At 48.5% G+C, this 14,997-nt stretch overlaps 1 protein-coding gene across 1 annotated transcript; it reads left to right on the top strand.

Moving 5' to 3' along the window:
- Window positions 1-4,604: 4,604 nt before the first annotated feature.
- CRYBB1 (crystallin beta B1) lies at window positions 4,605-14,465 on the top strand. The gene is made up of 5 exons (XM_016129608.2): window positions 4,605-4,778; window positions 6,496-6,614; window positions 10,486-10,618; window positions 12,880-13,022; window positions 14,223-14,465. The coding sequence occupies exons 1-5, from the start codon at window positions 4,605-4,607 to the stop codon at window positions 14,404-14,406; spliced, it is 753 nt and encodes a 250-aa protein (XP_015985094.1). The 3' UTR covers window positions 14,407-14,465.
- The last annotated feature ends 532 nt before the right edge of the window (window positions 14,466-14,997 follow it).

A 14,997-nucleotide genomic window follows, 5' to 3' on the forward strand; every position in this document is an offset into this window, starting at 1 on the left:
GTCTATGCTTTTCTCCTTTCTACACCCCCGCTTCTTCCAGCAGAGGAAATCAAGGTAGGCTTCCTGCTGGAGGTGGCATTTAAACTAGACTCTGAAGGGTGAGGAGGATTTGTACAAAGTGAGATGGAAGGAAAAGCTTTTACTAAGCAAAAGTGTGGAGATGAGAACTTGGGACACGTGTATGAGGAAGAGTGAGTAGCCCTACTGGGCTGGATCTCAGGGACCCCAAAGAGGAGCAGAGGGAGCCAGGCAGGAAAGGAGGGCTGGGCCAGGGCCTCCGGGTCCCACAAAGCCCACAGAGGATTCCAGATGGCTCTGTGGGGAGAATAAAGGAACTGGTGGGCGTGAATATGCTTCACAAATTGTAGCCAAGGTTTATAGAATTTGCTTTGTGCAGCCTCTTCCCACGCTCCCACCCTCTGATTTGACCTAAAATGGGGCTCTCATTGCACAGGAAAGAGCATGGCAGGAGACCAGATCTCTCTGGGTGAAATCCAGTCCTGTCTCTGAACAGCTGGGTGACCCAGAGGTTGTCTGATCTCAGCTCATGGCCTGTAAAGTGCCAATATTTATCCCACTGGGAGGGTCGAATGCAGCCCTATCAAATACGTGACTTTGATGAAGGGTCGCCCTGAAGATGAAGAGCTAAGAATGTAGCCTGGATTTACATCCCACTCCTGCTGGCTGGGTAACCTGGAGCATGTTACTTCACCTTTCTGAGCCTCAGTTTTCTCATGTGTAAAATGGGTACAACAAGGTAAATTGGATTTAGCCTAAGAGATAGGGGTATAGTGAGGGGAAATGTAAATTACATGTGAACGGCACCTGGCACTGCTCCTGGAACCTAAAAAAAACATGCACCTCCATCATCACCATTGTCATCATTGCAAATAAAAATGATTAGTATTCATATAAAAGCAGGAGTACATAGTTTTAGGTGCTTGGGTTCGGGAGTTAAAAAGATGTGACTTCCCAATTCCATTTTACAGATGAGGAAACAGGTTGAGAAAGGGTCAAGGGAGCTGCCTCAACTTTCTCGTCTGCAAACAGGATTAATCCCAGAGGTTCCTGTCATAGAGAGGAGTACAGGAGCCTAGTCAATAAAATGCTCAGAGTGGAGCCGCCCAGCATAGGGGGCCATCCCTTACCTCTGCCCCCACCTTTTGGCTGATTGCCACAAGGGACACAGAACTGTCCAAGACAGCCTGGCCTTGAAGCCAGGCCTGTGGGTGGCCCCCCACCACCCACCAAACACCAACCACTGTGTCTTGGTCCTGGTTCCCAAGGCTGCCCCATCCTGTGGTTCCCGCCCCCGTCCCAGGCCTTGGCCCAGAATGAAAGCTAAGGAGGAGATGGGAAGCGAGGGGGGTGCTAGGTGGGGCTGGAGGGGCAGGAGGCAGAGGTGGCCCCAGGCCACGGTGATCTCCAGGCAGAGCTGGGTTCCTTGGGATGTCGGGCTCCCTGGACCCCTGCGGAAGAGGCAGGAACCTGTGCAGAACCCCACCCCTACCCCCAAAGACTTCCTGGGGCTAGAGAGTCACACTGCAGGCTAACCTGGCTCTGCAGTTCCCCTGGGTCCTTCCAGCCTTGGGTCTACCGTGAGTTCACACTGTGTGACCTTGTTTAAGTCCCTTGTCTTACCTGGGCCTCGGTTTCTACATTTATGAAACGAGGGAACTAGGCAATATGACTTCTGGCATCTGTTGCCTTATTCTGAGTCTTTATTGCTCTATAGCATCTGTCTCTCTGGCTCTCCCTCTCTCTTGCCTTTGCTGTCCGGTCCCCTTCCTGACCCTTGTATTTCTGTCTCCTTCATCTCTTTCGCTGCCACTCTCCGCTTCTCCAAATCAGTGTCCCCATTTCTCTCTCTCCATCTCAGTTTCTCTATCTCCCCCTGTATCCCACCTTCCATTACAATCCACTGCTATGACCCTCAATTTAGTCCCTCAAAACTGATTAAGGGCCCAGGAGTGAACAAGTTGTGGTGACATTCGGGGCCTCCCAGAAGAAGCACTGAGAAGGGTAGATATATTCCTAGCCACCAGTTCCATCCTTGAGGTCAGATGCAGACAGACCAAGAAGAAATAGGGAGAGAATCTAGGCCCAACCTGGTCAGAGGAATAGAACCAAAGCCTTAAATATTCAACCCACTGAGCACAGGGAGCTCCCCCATCCCTATTCCTATATCTAGAAATAGGGAGTCAAGCCAGGGCCAAGGTAGGACCTTACTGGGCCCTAGCTTTGCTCATCTGTGAAGTGGATATAATGAAAGTACAAAAAACGTTGGGTTATCCTGGGGCTTGGCGGAGATGAGTAACCCATCTGGTGCTGTGCTTAGCACCCAGGAAGCACGCAGTAAGTAGGACTATGTATATTGTACCCACATCTGCCTTTACAAAGCATTTCCCATCTCCTGTGGTCCTCATCGCCATCTTTCCTGTGCAGCATCCAACAGGACACTTGTGCCTGCTCGTAACTGCAGTGGCAGAGGTCCTGAAGAATAGATACCTGCCAAAAGCCACCGAGCACGAAGTCTCCTAAGTCCAGGTCTCCCACCTCCTTGGGGCTCCCCTTTTTTTCTTCCCCAGAATTGGCAGCCAGCGGGGACCCCATGGGCCTACCCTGGCTAGGGTTTTAGAGAGAGGCATCATAGGAACCAGGTGAAGTCCCTGCTGATCAGGGTTTCTGCTGTGCATGCCAGGCTCACAATGGAAAATGCTGCTCTCTGCAGTAACCCAAGAGAGGTTGGGGCCTCAGGCCCCCAACCCCATGCCTGGGGCTTGCTGAGCCAGCTCCCTCTTTGTGACACAGAGCATAGGGCTTGGTGTCTGCCAGACTATAAAATGGGGGGTCGGCCCCTAATCACCCACAGCACTCACCCACCCGCCTGCTTATTCTCCAGCAGGAAGTAGCAGGTCCCCAGGTAAGAGACACCCCTCCATGCTGCTGAGAGCCAAAGGGGAGGGGAAAGGAGAGGGGAGCCAGAGAAAGGAGGAGGCAGAGAGAGTAGTTACAGAAGAGAGAGAGACAGGGCAATTAAAGATGGAGGAGTCAACGAGAGAAGGAAGAGAGAGAAGAAAAGAATAATAAAAAACAGATAGAAAGGATAAGCAGTGATATAAAGAGAGCAAGAGACTGGAGAAGGGGGTGGGAAGAAGAGAGAGGGAGGGGAGGGGAGAGAGAGAGAGAGAGAGAGAGAGACAGAGAGAGAGAGAGAGAGAGGGAGAGAGACAGAGAGAGACAGAGAATGAACAAACATCTCTCTAGGAAGGAATGAGTCCAACTACCAGCCTACAGCCTAGCCCAGGGGAGTGTTGATTCTCAGAATGACATAGGAGGGTAAGCAAGAGCTTGGAAGCCACAGATGTGGCCCAGATGTCTGGCCAATTGTGGGCCGTGCACCCCAGAGTGACAAAAGTCTTTCTCAAGGGAGGTAAGAGAGGGTGGAGATCTGCAATCCTCTTGACCATAGGGTCTATCTGTGTTGTCAGGGGCTTCTCAAATCTCTGGAAATTGTATCTAAAATTAACAGGGATATTTTTGTTCCTGGGGACAAGGACAGAGCATTCTCCAAACACTCAAAGGCGTCCGTGATCCCAAAGGAACAAGGAACCACTAAAACTGACCGAGCCCTCTCCACCCAACGCCTACACAGCCACAGACCTCATTTTAGAACCCCCAGAATGAGGGAACTGGACCATATGATTTCTGGCATCTGTTCTATTGTCTTTATTGTTCTATTGCAGCCTGCACTAAAGATGTCCTCTAGGCTCCTTCTTTCTGCCCCAGTCCCAGACTCGAATCTGCACCCACGCACTCATTCCCAGAGAATGCTGGAGGCAGCAGTTGGACTGGGAAATGAGACAGAAACTTGCATTCGTTCATTCATTCATTCTCTGAACAGATGTTAGATGAGGATCTAGTATGTGCCAGGGGCTAAGCCAAGTGCTGGGGATGGAGGGGTTAACGAATCAGAATAAGTAAACCATAGAACATTTCACAACCCAGTTGCCAGATCCATTTGCTTGAGCCGAAGTTGGAGTTGTACCATTTGGCAGCTGTGTGGGCTTGGGTAGGGTGCTTCCCCTCTCTGGGCCTCAGATCGTTCAGAAGTAATAAGACAGCATCTACCACTGCATGGGGTTAGAATGAAGAACAGATGAGTTTATTACTGCAAGGAACAGAGTCTGGCCTACCTGCAGCACCTCCTGAATGTGACTTCTTGTTCTTAACCTGGTGAGGCAGATTGAAGCTGCACAAGCAAAAAAGTGTAATAAGTGGTGTGGGAAACTACAGGGTGCAAAGGAAGGGCATGGCGGGGGAATAGGGGTTGAAGGGAGGGCATGGCTGGTGGCGGACCGGCCTGGTTAAAGGCCTGAAGGGAGGCAGGTCAGGGATGAGTGGTCTCCAGATGGGAACTTCTTGGCTGGGGAGGGAGGTCAGGCTAGACAACTTCCAGGCTTATGTTTCAGAAGGAGAAAAAGGGGAAATGAGCTGAAAGGAGCCTGAAAGCACAGGATGCAGGGGTGTGAGAGTGGGGAGGCAGCTCATAGGTGCCATCCACGAATTAACCTAGGCCAAAGGTTTCTTTGCAGGCGGGAACCATGTCTCAGGCTGCGAAGGCCTCAACCACAGCTGCGGTGAACCCAGGGCAGGACAGCAAAGGGAAGGGGGCCCCGCCCCCAGGCCCCGCCCCCGGCCCTGGCCCCGCCCTCGCCCCCGCATCAGTGCCCATGCCCACTGCCAAAGTGGGGGACCTGCCTCCTGGGAGCTACAGGGTAAGGACCTGGGGGTGCGCTAGCTGGGCTTAGCCTCTGTGCTTCCTCCTCCCTCTCCCCTCTCCTTGCTAGTGTCTGACCTGTACAAGCACATGTTTAGAGTTTGTGACGCAAGAAACAGAAGAAGAAAATAAAGGCTGGTGTGGTAGCAGGAACCACCTGTCCCAGGTGATTCTCTAGGGGAGCAGGATGGCCTCAGACCCTCCTGAAACTTGTCTCAAGCAGTGGGTTAGACTGCAAGGGTTCCTGGACAGCAAAAGCATCCAGTCCCTTGGGGTTGGGTTGGGTTTGGTTTCAACCTCAGGTGCACGGAACTGGGTCATTTCACCACCATTGGTTCGTGACACTCTCTCATGTGGTATAGGCATGGCCGGCTTTTATTATGTAATCACTCATTAAATTGTTAATTTTTATTCAATTTTTAATATGTACCTACGAACCCATATTAAATACTAGGACTTGGTAAAAATCCTCTTACTTTGTAATGTCTCCCATGAACCCATCACCCTCCTCCCTACCCAAGGCAACTGTCGTCCTCACCCCTGTCCATCCTCTGCTTGCTTGCTTTTTAATGCGTCTTTATGTATTATTCCTTTAAAAGTATATATTTATAATTTACGTATCTTTAACTTATCAAAATATGCAGTATATAATCATTCTTGGTTTTTCTCTTTTCCTTTCACTCACTCTGAGATCCCAGATAGTTACCCATATTGTCGTTCATTGCTGCGGGTCATTCGTTTTGGCCATTATATAATATTTCAGAGTGTGACTGTCAATCCTGAGGACCAATTACGTGGTTGCTAGCTTTGCTCTGGGGAACAGCGTGACCAGGATGTTCTTATTCATGTCTCCTGGGGGCACACATGCAGGATTCTCTTGGGCAGACAAGTGTAGACGTGCTAAGTCAAGGGTATGTGAACCTGCTCTTACGACTGGAGAAACTGAGGCTCAGAGAAAAACTACATTCGCCTCGGTTCACGTGAATGGCAAGGTTTTTCTACCTTTGCTTATTATCCATTTGTTGTGAGGCTTAGGGAGTGGATGGGATTGGCCAATGCTCACACAGGGGCCCCTTCGTTTAGGCCCCTCTGTTCTTGGCAGGTAGACTGACAAGTGTTTCCTGAGCATCGGCTCTGTGGCAGGTGGTGGGGCTAGAATAAGAGATAGAGAAATGGATCAATCCCACACCCTGCCTTGCAGGAGCCCTTGGTCTTTGGAGGGGTTGTGTAAAGGGGGAGAGGGGTGCTCAGAGAGAGACCCAGAAGCAAAGCAGTGTGACTATGTAGTGTGTTACTTGTACCATTGATGGTGTGAGCACAGTAGGAAGCACTTAATCAAGCCCACCTGGGTAAAGGGCATCAGGGAAGGCTTCCTGGAGGAGGTGATATCTGAGCCTAGAAAAGGACAGAGAACATGAGCTCCTCGACGGGGATGTGTTGTATAGAGAGCATTTCAGACAGAAAGAACAGCACAGATAAATACCTGGTACAAAGATCCATCAGTTTCTAATAATGGTGCAGGTATTAAGTTCAGAAATGAAGAGAAAGAATGACAGGGTCATTTCACAGACGCTGGCTCATGGCGCGCTCTCATGTGATCTGTGCACAGCCTGCTTTTATTTATATAGGAACTTAATGCCCTTTTTGACCCGGAGCCTCTCCAGTTTGGAGGCACTCCACCTTCCTCACTCTGCATGGGGGCTTCTCTCCTCCAGTTGGTGGTCTTCGAGCAGGAGAACTTCCAGGGCCGTCGGGTAGAATTCTCTGGGGAGTGCTTGAACCTGGGAGACCGTGGCTTTGACCGAGTACGCAGCCTCATCGTTACCTCTGGACCGTGAGTGTCGTGTGTCAGGGGCAAGGGAGGAACACTCCTGCAGACAGAATAAAATAATAACAAAATGGCAGTAGCTGCCATTTACCCGACACCTGCTTTGTGCCTGTTACCGTGCTAACAAAGACACGTGTATTATTTTCAGTCCTCATTTCAAACATAAGAAGGACAAAAGGGAACTATGATTCTCCTTCTTACTTTACAAATGAGGAAACTGAGGCTCAGCGAGGTGATTTCATTAGCGTGAGGTCACACTGACAGTAAGTCATCATTCTGGACTTCAGAGAAATGCTGCTTCTACTGTAAGAGCCCTGCCCATCACTGACAGTAGGAGGAGACCAAAGAGCCAAGTGTCCACTAGCTGTCCCCTCTCTGGGGCATCGAGCAGCCCTAAGAGTAATAATAAGCATCTGTGGTGCACCCACTAGGTGCCCAGCACCAACTGAGGGCTTTACCTAGATGTGTGGGGGAGGGGGTATTCTTTTGCCCACTTGACTGATGGAGAAACTGAAGCTTGGAGCAAGTAAGGCCCTGGCCAAAGCTTCCTCGTGTGGAAAGTATCAGAGTCTGGTTCAACTCAAATAGATCAATTTCATTCACAACGCTTTTATCACCTGCTTCACAGCCTGCTCCTGGCTCTGGGATTCTTTGGGCCTAGTGACCCCTGTTTAAAGCAGGAACAATTGTCCTTTGGACAATTGTCTCAGCTCCAGCCCGTATGAACTGAGGTCAGGGAACACAACAAGACCTACATGGCCCTTTTGCCTCTTGTCTTCTCAGCGCGAATATCCCCAAGGGGCATGCTCAGATTCCATGTCCAGCATCCTTAGACTTTTTGCAGTACAAAGAGCAGAGATGAGCTTTGAGCTCAGACAGACCTGGGTTCAAGTCCCAGCTCTCCCGGACCTTGCTCAGTCTCCAAGCCTCAGTTTTCTCATCTCCGATGTAGGGAGAATAGGTCCCCACCCACTACCCTCCATTGAATTATTCTGAGCCCTGAAGGAGATAATACATCATTGGCCTGGCACTTTGTGGGTGCCCAAACATGGCAAGTGACCATGGTGATTATTATCCCTCCCCATTGCCCTGTGAGTTTAGCTGAGTCACCTTGGTGAAGTGTCTAGGCCAGGGGGTATGAGTGTGGAGGGGGTGAGGGGAGTGGGAGAGGGAGGGGGCATATCTGCTTCCTAGAGCCCCCTCCCCCACCCCTGTGTGATCAACATAGCCTCAGCCCACTCCTCCACCCTCACCACCTTCACCTTCCGCCACACAGACCCAAAGCCCAGCTGGGAGCAGAAGCTGCCGGATGTGGCCAGTTTGGGTTTTTAGGCTTTTTTTCAGTGCCAGTGACTCAAACTCAAAGTATTTCTCCTGAAACAAAAATGCAGCTGGTCTTTGGTGTATGCCCTGGAGCTGCACCCAATGGAAAGAGACAAGAGCCTATGGTCCAGAGCCCTTGGTCTGTATCAGGGCCAGCAGGGATGTAGGGAAAATGGTGATGGAAAAAACGGTGGAGAGGATGAGGTGGGCAGGGGGAGGGGAAGAGAGGCATGACCTCAGCACAGGGATATACCTGCCTGAAACCTAGGAGACTTCAACCGGCCACCTGCTACCTGCCACCTGCCACCACTGGGTGACCTTAGAGAGGTGACTTAACACCCTTGAGCCTCAGTTTCCATATCTGTAAATTAAGTTTCCTGCCCTACCTCTCCTTATTCATAAAGCTCAGATGAGCCATAGGAGATGAGAAAGGCACTGAAATAAATATTCAAAATTTCTCACTCCTGTAACAGGTCCTTACTGGGCATCATGAAGGAGACAGGAATTTGAGGGGAAGGCGGGCACGATGGCAAGACCACATCAGTGTTCGTCTTTCCATAAGTTCAGACCTCCAGCAGCTTCCCCCGCGCCCTTCAATTATAAAATACGTTGTTTATTGTGCTTTCACTGTGCTGGGCTTGTTCCATGCATTCCTTTTTTATATCCTCATAACATCCTGACAAGGTAGGTATGGCCTCTTATTGAGGTTCGACAAGCTTAAGTTACTTGCCCAAATCACACAGAAAATAAATGACGAGCTGGGTTTAGAGCTGAGGTTTGTCTGTTTCCAGAGTCTGTGCTCTTAACTCCTACATGGCACCATCTTCCAAGAATCCTTTTCCTATTCATCCATCCACCCATCTGTAGATCCATTCATCCATCTATCCATCTATCTATCCATCTATCTATCCACTTATCTCCATCCATTCATTCGTCCACCTGCTTACCCTTCCCTCCATCCATTTTCCATCATGTATGTATGCATGCATCCATCCATCAATCCATTCATCCACAGATCCAGCCATCTACCTATCTATTCATCTACCCATCCATTCAACCATCAATTTGTCCATCCATCCATTCACCCATTCATTCTTCCATTCATTCTTCCATCCTTTTCTCATTTAATCCAGACCAGGCAGGGCTGAGGCCAATTCAGCTCTGTTCTGGGAAAGTAAGTCTGCATCTTTAATTGTCATTCCAGTGTGGACAAGACCTGAGGCTCCTGGGACACATTCCATTTCGGTCCATGGTGGTAGCTGTCCCACCCCCTACCCATCTCCCCTATCTCCTTCTTGGTAGAGGAAGGTCCCAGCAGCACCCAGGGAGATGCTAGTAATTTCAGTGTCTCCCTTTGTTCCAGAGAGCTCCTGAACACATAGAGCAAAGGTCAAGGGATCCCTTAGTCTCAGCCTTCTCATCTACAAAGTGGGGGATCATCCAGAATCCCACGCTCATCACCCATCCTCAATCAGGCTGCAATGAGAAAGCCAGGAAAAGCTCCCATTCAACTTCAAGTTTGTAATTCGTCTTTGAGAGGACTGAACACGATTGCATTTAATTCTCTTAAGTAGCTGAGAGGTATTATCTCCATCCATTCATTCATCCACCTGTTTACTCTCCCCTCCATCCATTTTCCATCATGTAAGTATGCATGCATCCGTTCATCAATCCATTCATCCACAGATCCAGCCATCTACCCATCTACCCATCTACCCACCTAACTATCCACCTACCCATCTATTCATCTACTCATCCATTCAACCATCAATTTGTCCATCCATCCATTTACTCATTCACTTATCTATCAATCCATTATTATCATTTCCCTCCTTCAGCCCACATTTCAATTGCTGAGTATCTCCTATATGCTAGCCAGTCCTTACCAAATGTATGATTTAATAATCTGTGTCAAATTTTTCCCTTAGCCTTGTATCTCTAGGACTATTTTTATTTAACATATTTCATTTAAAATGACCATGTTAACAGAAATAAATATATTTTAAAAGAACATTTATATCACTTTTACAAATGGAAAGCTAGTATCACTTGCTATAAGTAAAAGATATCCATAAAAAATTCATACAATGAACACAGAGCAGTGCTATCATGCTCAAGGCTCTGTGCTGGTGGCCTGTTCTTCTTACGAAAAGAGAGATCAGTAAGTCTAAAAGACACATAGAGACTTTCTCCTAGCTGTAATCAAGTTTAAAAGAGAACATCTTCTTATGTTATTTTACCCTAAGCCCTCCTAGTACTTAAATCATATGTAAATCCTACATCTGGGAAAAAATTTTTGCTCACGTAATTACACACATGATCTCATTTAATCCTTCATCAATTCTAATAGGTATATTCTATGAGGAAACCAAAGCTCAGAGAGGTGAAGCCACTTGCCTGTGGTCACAGCCAGTAAGTGGCATCAGCTGGAAAAACTCATTGGCCTTGGGGCCGCCTTCCAAGCGGAGACGGTGGGCTTCTGCTGACAATTTCTCTCCTTTCTACTTTTGTGCCTCCTGGACCTTTCCACCCTCCACCTCCCTCTCATCTCCAGCTGGGTCGCCTTTGAGCAGTCCAACTTCCGGGGGGAGATGTTCGTCCTGGAGAAGGGTGAATACCCACGCTGGGACACCTGGTCCAGCAGCTACCGCAGTGACCGGCTCATGTCCTTCCGGCCCATCAGGATGGTGAGTGGCTCCTGGACAGGGCCTGGGGGATGAGCAGGGAGGGTAGGGGCAAGTCTGAGGTCTGACCGCAATTAAGGAAATGGGGGTCGGCAGGGAGGCATGGCAACCTCTGAGTTGTCCAAAGGCAGTGGGCTCTTTTGCTCATTGATTCCTAAAGTGTCTCTGACATTCAAACAGTGTGCCCAGCCTCTGTTACGAGCCCTGGGCTCCTATCAAGAGTGGGCGCAAACCAACATTCCAGTTTTGGGAGCTAGAAATTTTAGCGTCCTCCTTGATTCTCTTTGGGGAATGTTTTTAATTCTTGTTGCACATTGGAACCTCTTGAGGAGCTTTGAAGACCCCAGAGCCCATCCAAAATATCCAACATGCAGGCCGAAGTTTGTGCAGTGGCTGAAAGACAGGTGCTGTGGAAAGGCACCTTGAATTTCTCGATGATAAGACAATATACTGAATTAGCCCCTTTATAATATTCAACTAAGTGAATATTATAACTCCACCAAGATAGGTGGAGTTATCCTCAAGCAATTCACAGTTTCTCCAGAAGTGTGTTGATTATGACTCACGAACCAACCACATCTTTACTCACCAGTGTGTGTCTCATGATAAACGATTTTTGCTTCCTGAATGAGAATTTTCCGGAAGAATTTTCATGGGTGTCCATTTGAGGCTATCAGGGACCAACAGGCAACTGTTTGGGCACCACCAGACATATCTTAATGAATTATCCATTACAATTATTTTCCTCAGAATTTGAGGCTGAATTGTCAGCCATTATAATGGGAGCTTTGTAAGAGTTCATAGGTGTGTCTCTTAATCATTGAGCAGTCCTTAAATGGCAATCTATGTCAAGGGAGCCTGTTTGGAAGAGCCATCGGCCGGGGCATTTTCGGTAGCTTTTAGAACTTTGCTGTTCAATACGGTCAGCAATAGTGATATGTGGCTGTTGAATACTTGAACTTTGGCTAGTCTGATTGGCTATATGCTATAAGTGTAACATACACACCAGGTTTTGAATACATAGGAAAAAAAAAAGCAAAAGAAGAATGTAAACTATCATTATATTAGTTACATATTGAAATTATAATATTTCGAATGTATTTGTTTAAATCAAATATATATTATTAGAAAAAAAAAAATCAATGCCTGGCCCTCTCCCCAGACCAATGAGATCTGAATCTCTGGAGCTTGGGAGCAGGTACTGATATCTTTTCTATGCCCCTCGGTAGACTCTGTGCAGCCAGTGCACAGGGCCACTGGTCTGGTCTAATCCATCCTATATCCCTGCCACCATCCTAGTGCGGACTATTTTATCTCATCCCTGCCCAGCTCCCATTCCCTCCCCTCTAGGTTCCTTGACTCCTTCCCAGTCTTCTATCCCGGAAAGTTAGAGGGATCTGTAACCTGACAATCTTCCATGTAGTCATGCTTTCCACCACTGTGGGTTGATCCGTTTCTGCCAGGCTCTGTTATTGGCTCTGGCTGCACAGCTCTGCACGGGACAGGCAAGGTCCCTGACCTCGTGCGAGGCAGCTATTGAAATCTAATCATGGAAATCAATCTATTATGGCAAACCGCTGTGGTATGTGCTGCACGGGCACCGTGCAGTGCGCTCAGAAAGTAGACGAGAGGAGCTGGGGCTCTGATGCTGGGGGATGGGAGCGGTCAGGGGGGTGGTCAGAGAAGACAGCACCTGAAGGATGAGGACTGAGTCAGCCCTGTGAAGAGCGGTGGAGAAGCCTCCCAGAGAATGGTGAGTGCAAAACTCCTGAAGTTGGGATAGCCTGGGTGTGAGCAAGAAACTCAAAAGTGGCCAGTGTGGCTGCAGCAGAGGATGTGAAGAGGACGGGAGTACCAAACGAAATGGGAGGAACGAAATGCTTCTCCGAAAGGGTCTGCCCCTCACTGGCTGTGTGACATTGATCCAGAACCTACCTCTCTGAGCCTCTGCATCCCTGACCATAATAGTAAAAATAACAAATAGAAATTTTTTGGGGGGGGGGCACTTAATGTATGCCAGGCATCATGCTAAGTGCTCTAAATGAATTAACTCATTTCATCCTCATGATGACTCCATGAAATAGAGGCTGAAAGCCTCTTTTCACAGATGAGGAGGGCTCTTCCAGGCTGGACAGCAATAATCCCAGCAGAGTCCCACCATGGTCTGAGCATTTTCATCTCTCTCTCTTCACAGGAGGCCCCTAAGTTACTTCTCTTTGCCTCATTCTTACTCCCCATGCCTCACGCAGTCTCTCCTTCCCCAGGATTCTCAGGAGCACAAGATCTGCCTGTTTGAAGGAGCCAACTTCAAGGGCAATACGATGGAGATTCAGGAGGATGACGTGCCCAGTCTCTGGGTCTATGGCTTCTGTGACCGTGTGGGCAGTGTGAGGGTCTCCAGTGGAACGTAAGCATGCTCCTGCCAGGCCCTCAGCCCCTGCTTCAAGCACAGACAGACTCAGAGGCTGCCCCCTTACAGGATATATCGTCAAATGCCTAAGAAGGCCACGCCCCCTCCCAAATTCCCCTACTGCTACTGGCTAGGATACCACCAACTCTTACTTTGACAAATAACATGTCAGTGTAAACACATCTGGCAATTTGTTCAAAAAAGCTGAAAGATGGAGAGAATAGGGGCTTCTAAGCCCATACTAAGATTGGAGGAATAATTAAGTAAAGGGGACAGAGCTGATGCAGATAAATAAGTCTAGTGGTGCCTAGGGAAAGAGCATATTCAGGGAAATCCATAGCCTCTGGGGAATGAGCAGAATGACCTCTAAGAGACAAGACTGTGTAAAGAAAGGGGCTTGACCCTGTCGCTGATGTGTTGTGGCGCCTGTGGAGCCTCATGTCCCTCTCTGTGTCTCAGTGTTGCCATCTGTATAATGGACACACCAGACTCTTTAATCTAACAGGTCCCTTTCTGCTCTAAACTCTAAAGATGTGAAATGTTCATAACAGTCTTGTGACCCCAAGTCTGTGAGAATATGGAGAAGGGCTAGATGCCCAAAGGGTATCACTTTTTCCATTCCCCTCCCCCAAACAGCTGTGATAGACACCCTGGTCTCCTCTAGGCAAATGTTAAGTCTTCTACCTCTCCGCCACAGACTCTTTCTGAGCTCCTGTGACACAGTCAGGGCCTTTTTCTTGCCCATATCCTCTTTCCTGACACTCGTATCCCTGCATTCAAACCATTAGAAATGTACTAAGCAGTGCCTGGGAGCCAGGCACTGTGTTAGGCACACTAAGCAGGTGGAGATGAATAAGGCTCGGTTCCTGTCTTCAGGGGGCTTAGTCAGCCAGGCAAGGAGACCCAAATATATCCGTGAGATGATACCCAACAATACTAAGAGGTGGTTCACATAGGAGTTCAAAGGCAGAAGGACAGTTTTTGGGATCTGTTTGTATCTGCTTGAGTGGAGGGCAGGTCAGAGGCTTCTCTGAGGAGGCTGGAACTTACATCAGACTTTGAAAGGTGATCACCCCCACTTTCTAGAAGACACATTGGCTGCAGAGAGACATGGAAAACTGACTGGTCTAGGCAGGGGTCTGGGTGCCAGGCTGTAAGACTGGCCATCTCCATGCTGTCCTTCTTGCTTCCCTCCAGCTGGGTCGGCTATCAGTATCCTGGCTACCGCGGGTACCAGTACCTCCTGGAGCCTGGTGACTTCCGGCACTGGAACGAGTGGGGGGCCTTCCAGCCGCAGATGCAGGCCGTGCGCCGCCTGCGTGATAGGCAGTGGCACCGTGAGGGCTGCTTCCCAGTCCTGGCCGCTGAACCCCCCAAATGAGTCCACACTCCCCTTTTTCTCCCTCCTCCTACCCCTTCCTCAGGCTCTATTTTCCTGTCTTTCTCATGCAAATAAAAGTTCCTAAAGTCAAAATGTCTCCTGGGTCTGTGAACAGATGTGTGCCTTGAGGTCCCCCATCATCGCTATCATGTGACTTCCTCAGTCCCTGCAAAGTTATTTGCATATGTTTTCTTAGTATATCTTCTGAAATACCGTAGAAGGCTGGTATTATAATCATTCCCCTTTAATAAGTGAGGATATCGAGGCTCAGAGAGGAAAACTTGCCTAAAGTCACACGGCTAGCAATTTGTGTTTGAGAACTGAACCCAGACAGTCTGGCTCCAGATCTATACTCCTAAACAAATTTGCATTTTCAAACTCCACTGTTCCACGCACCACTCTCATGATTTTTGCCCTCTGTGCTTACCACCAGCTTTGTTATTTACTTAATATTTTTGTTTGAACAGACTTGCTATTTGGTGCTTAAATGGATTTATTTATAAATAAGACTTCATAACACTATGGGAAGTAGACGATCAGCATCATATGCCATAGACAGAAAGCAATCTAATAAATAAATACCATTAAAGA

The sequence above is a fragment of the Rousettus aegyptiacus genome, unplaced genomic scaffold (genome assembly GCF_014176215.1).
Source record: "Rousettus aegyptiacus isolate mRouAeg1 unplaced genomic scaffold, mRouAeg1.p scaffold_m13_p_5, whole genome shotgun sequence".
In the NCBI taxonomy this organism is placed as follows: domain Eukaryota; kingdom Metazoa; phylum Chordata; class Mammalia; order Chiroptera; family Pteropodidae; genus Rousettus; species Rousettus aegyptiacus.

Bases quoted from the DNA above. Each gene is read 5' to 3' on its own strand.
- CRYBB1 (XM_016129608.2), top strand. From the start codon at position 4,605: ATGTCTCAGGCTGCGAAGGCCTCAACCACAGCTGCGGTGAACCCAGGG. The intron at 6,615-10,485 runs GTGAGTGTCGTG...TCTCATCTCCAG, and splicing joins CTCATCGTTACCTCTGGACC to CTGGGTCGCCTTTGAGCAGT. The intron at 10,619-12,879 runs GTGAGTGGCTCC...CTCCTTCCCCAG, and splicing joins CCTTCCGGCCCATCAGGATG to GATTCTCAGGAGCACAAGAT.